The sequence below is a fragment of the Megalopta genalis genome, chromosome 3 (genome assembly GCF_051020955.1).
Source record: "Megalopta genalis isolate 19385.01 chromosome 3, iyMegGena1_principal, whole genome shotgun sequence".
NCBI lineage: Eukaryota > Metazoa > Arthropoda > Insecta > Hymenoptera > Halictidae > Megalopta > Megalopta genalis.
The window spans coordinates 10,127,278-10,133,277 of NC_135015.1; the positions used below are offsets into that span (position 1 = coordinate 10,127,278).

At 41.0% G+C, this 6,000-nt stretch overlaps 1 protein-coding gene across 8 annotated transcripts in view; it reads right to left on the reverse strand.

The window, feature by feature from the left end:
* Window positions 1-4,157, reverse strand: part of dcma (decima) — a 34,573-nt gene extending 30,416 nt beyond the window's left edge. The window contains exons 1-2 of one of the 8 annotated variants that reach the window (XM_076519974.1): window positions 3,908-4,157; window positions 1,541-2,091 (exon numbers count right to left, since the gene is read on the reverse strand). In XM_076519974.1, the coding sequence (XP_076376089.1) occupies window positions 1,541-1,666 (126 nt within the window). In that variant the 5' untranslated portion in view covers window positions 1,667-2,091; window positions 3,908-4,157. Of the gene's footprint in view, window positions 1-1,540 lie in introns of all 8 variants that reach the window. The other 7 variants (XM_076519973.1, XM_076519970.1, XM_076519971.1 and 4 more) reach the window with 7 other exon arrangements.
* Window positions 4,158-6,000: the final 1,843 nt, after the last annotated feature.

A 6,000-nucleotide genomic window follows, 5' to 3' on the forward strand; every position in this document is an offset into this window, starting at 1 on the left:
TGCACTACGATTGTTACTGATTTCTTCCAAATCGAAACAAAATTTGTTACTTCCGTTATCAAAATCTAGGAATGAAAGGAGATTAAGGCATACAGGATACAAAAATTGATTCGTTCCATTAAGGAAATGTGATTAAGAACATGAAAGTGTTAATCAACGTAGCTGTGAGAGAAATCGTAGTGCAAAGGGTTGAGTGTAATGATTAGGCAGCGGATTTTATGCATCTATGACAGAAATGTGTAGGTGAAACATAACACAATGGAAAGGTTAAAAAAAACGTTGAGATTTGCTGTTACATTACTTTCAACCTAATTAGACCTCTTAAGAAAGAAAACAGACTTTTATTTCACTTTAGTTCGTTGCGATTGAGATAAACAGTGCTGGTTTGTTATTTTCTTTAAAAAGTCGGTAGAATTGTAGACGTGTCATCATTTAATGCCAATTTTTAACTAAGATTGTTCGTTTTATTATGTATGTCTCGTTAAAATAGATTAAGAATTTAATGTTCAGCGCCGACATAATGTTGTAACAAAGAAAAATCTACTTCAAAAGAAGCTTAAGAAATCCTGCACAATCTTAAAAAAAATATTGTTTACACAGGAACTCTTGTAAAATTTATACTAAAATTTTAAAGAAAAGTGTCCTACCTTTTGAACTTTTATAGTGTCCTAACCCCACGACTGTAATAGATCGACTGCCCTTTTAGTTAGGGCCTATAAAGCCGCGGAGCATAAAGATAGCAACGTCGGCAATAAATTTTAACTTAACAGTGTCAGGTTTATTAAACTATTTCATCCTGTCCGGTAAGAAGTCACTCGCTCACGGCTCGAGCTTTCCATAATTCCATTTTCGCTTAACATCCGTTAGGCGATCCATCATTGTTAACGCCTTGACTATCGCGTACGCGGTGACACAATTTTTGGTTCCACGTTAAATAATTCATCTCTACGGTGACGCAATCGATAGAACAAATTTAGTTAAGGGCTGCGGGCCCCGGGGCGGTTTGAAAGAATAACAACTACGACAAACATTTGCTCGTAAGTACATTCCGGGTCTCCATGCATTGTTCCATCCCCTAATCTGGGAACAATGGTTGCACGACCATTCCAGTTAAACTTGACGATGTTTAAACGTTGTTATTAACCCTCTGCCAAACAACAATATCTTTGATCCCATTTTAACGAAAGCAATCAGATATTTCACTATTGTTTTCCTCTGAATCGTATAAATCGAGCAGCGTTCGCATTCATCAAATTCAAGTTGAGTTCTCCGCAAAACGATATGTATAAAAAAACCTTTCTGACAAGTTAACATCAAAAACAGAGAATTTGCTGAAGCCATCGCGTTTCCAGTTACAATTTCACGGTAGAACGTGGACTTTATGAAACGTTTGTTTACCAATCCGGGGATCAACGGTTTCCATTCAACTATTATACATTTCCTCGACGGTACGAACAATTCTGGTCAGAACGCACTGCACTAACGAAATTCAGCGTCAGCCAACAGTGTTCAGAAACGCGAAAAAAAGTGAGAACATTACCATAAGGACTGCCTTCTCCGACTTCTCGGTCTTGTCATCTTGCACCTGGGTCTGTGGCTGAGTCTCCACCGACGTCTGCGTTTGCGTTTGGCTGTTGCTGACCGACGGTATCGGCGACTCCGTCATTATTCCGCTGCAGGCTGCGCCGTTCGATTGCTAATTGCCGCCACGGGCAATCAACAATATCGGGGGACGGTGCAGCGAACCACAATTTCGCGGCGCGTTTTAAGGTCCACGGCTAGCTCTTCGGTTCGCCGTTGCAATGAACCGCGAAAGGATTCAGCGTCCACGAACTGCGCGAATACGGTCCCATGAATTCGAGATCCGCGATTTGAGAATCTCCGGGATTTTCGCAGGGAACTTCCTCTCGGATTCGGAGACACGGCTGTCAACCAGGGACACTGTTTCGGTGTTATTGTTCTTATTAAACAGCTGTCTTCGACGACGTTCCAGGACGCGACACGCTGCGACGATCTCCGCCAGCAACATCGCCAAGCGAGGTATATGAATCTCGCGGTTCGAGTCCCTCCTGCGGGAAGTTAGGCTTGGCCCTGTCACGTGAGTATTGAGAAAGATACTGAGGACTTAGGAGATGCAAAATGTAGGAAACGTAACTTCAAAACCTGAGGATGGATTTTACGACAGTTTCGGCTAAAATAGAGAAAGATAACAAACTGTGTCAAAATCGGTACTTCAATGAAAGAGAATTGATTAGGATGAAAAGCTTGTTTTCGAACGCAAAGATCCTTGGTAAAAGTACAGGGGAGGTAAGGTGAACTTCAGTACCTGTGGATACGTAGTAGACGATGGAATTTTTAATGAAGGACAAGCAGAAGGAAGTAGCAAAGTTATCAAGATCACTGGTGGCGGGAATAGAAAGAGAATCGGTCATAACGAAAGTCTTCTTCAAGAATATTTAACGTAGCTTGTTCCGATCGTGTGAACATTTAGTTAAAAGAATGCTTGGAAACTATCGAAGATAAAGAATAAAGTAAATGCCGCTTCGAAACCTGAGGCACAATATTGTGAAAGACGTTGACGATTTAGAAAATAGAGGATAGAGGACTTCGAAACCTGTGGCTAGAATTTGTGCGAGTTTTTCCTAAAATAGAAAGTAACAAAATGTCAAAATCAGTACTTCAATGAAAGAGAATTGATTGGAATAACCTTGGAAAAAGAATATATAGATACGTAATAGACGACGTAATTTTCTATGAAGGACAATCGGGAGCCGGTTATAAAGTTATCAAGATCACTAGTGTTGGGAACAAAAAAAATCGATCATGATGAAACTTTTCTTCAAGAATTTAAGCTTGCGCCTGCCATGTGAACATTTAGCTACAAGGATGCTTGAAAGCTATCGAAGATGAAGAATAAAGTAAACACAGCTTCGAAATCTAGGGCACAAGACTGTCTATAGGATCTTCGATCAGGAACAGTTAGGAGGACGTAGGAAAAATAAAATAGCGAGATTGCTGCATGATTGGTGAAGGGAACGAAAAGAGCATCGATCAGGATTAAGCTTTTGTTCTGGAATAATCGTGTTACAAAGTCAGAGGTAGGCCACCGGATTTTCGATCAAGAACTGTTCGGACGACGTGAGGAAAAGAAAGCGTGAAGGGATCACTGTTTCATTGGTGACGGGAATAAAAAGAAGATCGATCATGATAGAACCCTTGTGCAGGAATTTAACGAAGCCTGTCCCTGTCACATGAACGTCAGTGATGTGAACACAACTTCAGAACCTGGCAAACAAGGTAGCCTATAGAGTCTTCAATCAAGAACAGTTAGGAGGGCACAGACAAGAGAAAATATCGACATCACTTGGCGAAGGGAACAAAAAGAGGCTCCATTGTACAACAATGTCTGCCATTATCACATCAACATTAAACAAGATCCTAAGGACATGGAAGACGCACATGATAAAGTAACGACACCAGAAAACGCGAGGTAACCGATGAAATCATCGATCTAAACGATCAAAATTATGTGACAAGAGGAGAATCGACATCATAGGTTCACAGATGGCGGGAATAGAATGGGAATCAAACAGGATCAAGCTCGCGTTCGCGATTTTACCAGAGCTTGTCCCTGTTACGCGAACTCTAAAAAAGACGGCAAAGATGAGAAAGATAGAGGACAGATTAAACACAGTATCAAAACCTACGGACACGAAGCTGCCAACGAGATCTCGAAGAACAGTCACGAGGATGTAGCAAAGTATCGTGATCACTGGTTCACTGGCGGGAAAGGTGATCGATCGAAATGACAGCCGCACGATGATTACTAATTATTGATTAGTGCTTCTGGCAGCGTGGACGGGACAAGATTCGTCGATGGATCGAGCGGAGCAGTCTCAGCAGGAACCTGGTGAAAGTGTACGCGTTGCCGCAGTTGTCTGGATACGTGGCGGTCGTTCTCTTCGATGCTGGCCTCATGTTTCGGTTCTGAGGGCGAGAAGTCCCCTTGGATCGACGGTCTCCCCTCGCGAGGGGTACCTCGATCCGCCAGGAACTGGCGGGATGATCCTCGCCGAAGGACTCTCACCGCATCGTTTTGAGGAGCGCACTTCCGGCGGTACGGTATGCGCGCCGTGCCAGCACACGCGACAAACTGAAACGTGGGTTTCGGAGCTCTTTCACTGCCGTGGCTTTCTCTCTCTCTCTTTTCGGAACGACAGCGCGTGCTTGTCTCTCTCTTTCTCTCTCCCACGCTGGCGGTCTCTGTTTGAGAGCGCATGTCTGACTCGGTCTGTTAGTCTACTACTGTCTCGCGGCTCTGCTGCTTCCTACCCGCTCGCGAGCTATGTGCACGCACGCTCCGGACGCACTTCTAAGTGTTTGCCGGGGATGGGAACACTTTGTTCAAATGATAGATGACGGACGACCGTGTACAAGGTGATTCAGGATCTGTTGGCCAATTCTGATCATTGCGGCCTGATAATTGAAGGAATTTTTCGTGATAATGCCACCGATGTGTCAGCAGAGGAAGATTCTAAACGTGTTTGATGATGTAACGCTTAAAACGTTGTGATTGGTACATTACAGCAACTCCTTCATGACTAGAATGATTGAGCTTTAAATATGGGGAAAATTTCCGATGCACTCTTGTAAATTATTTTAGTCGCAACACTGAACCTGAGTTTTAACACCAAACTTAGCGGGCACTAAAAGTGACTGACTAACGATGGCAGGACATTTGTTTAGACTTTTCGACATTTTTATTAGAACGTGTTAAGTATGGATTAATAAAATGATACTATTTCTTATGCAAGAATTAGAATTTTAACGATTTTAAAATAAAGAATGTAGAACGAGGTTGTACAATAATTCATTCTTAATCTGCTATAATTAATCTTTATAAACAGATACTTTACAGGTACTTTCGGTTTTAGCGTGTAAAATCGAGATGTTTTTTCTTTGCAGTGCTGAAAACTTTATTTTGATCGTGTGCACGGTATGCAGCATATTTTGACCAAGCTTTTAGTGGAGAATATCTACAAACCCACTTGAATGGGTTTTTGATATAAATTTCGATGGAGTGACCCAGTGCGTACATCTGATAAAACCTGATGGATTAGCATTATAATCGCACGCCAGCTACTGCATGAGCGCGCATTACATATTTAACCACCTTAGATCTTAAACTGAACATGCTGAATATTCATGAATTCTTTTTTTAGAACCGTAAAGTGATACAAAAACCACATTAACGAAAATCTGTCATATATCCTTGGAACTTCTATGATGAAAAAAATATAATAAGCATGTTTCGTTTGCAATACACATACGGGAATGACAGAAATCTTTTTGCATTTAACATGATGACAAGTATGGCGATCAAGTATAGAATCATTCTAAATTCACTTTTCTATTCCTATTGTTCCAAGTAAAATCGCTATATTTAATCAAGCGGCATTCAGTTCGAGGAAAATAAATCAAATTCTCGTTTCCAAAGACCATTTCATAGAAGCCTGTATCAAGGAAAGATTTATTGTGACACCAATGTAACCGGAGAAGTTCACGATAGAAGCCATTATTTCCAGTTGTCAGAATCGGCTGATATATTAATTAGATCCGCTAATTAAATTGATTAGTTTTTCGTAAAGGATGGTAAAGCTTGTTCGACGAGGAACGTGTGTGTATCCTGTATGTGTTCCGAGTAACATTTCAAACCACTTAACGTGGAACATGCGTGCATAGCTTGCGTAAATTCATTTACGCACAGCGTTTACCACCGTTACGTCCTTTAACAAGCGCGAGTCTCGTATTTGTTCTGGCCCGGAACTTCGAAAAAGTGAACTTTTTAATTATATTTTCATGAACTACGTTTTTTCAAAAACATGCCTCTAAGAGGAGTTATTTCAATTCAATTATAAATTACTGATCAACTTCAAATCTTGATAGAATCATTAGCAGATTTTTTGCTACTGCATGAATCAAAACTATCAACAAATATAA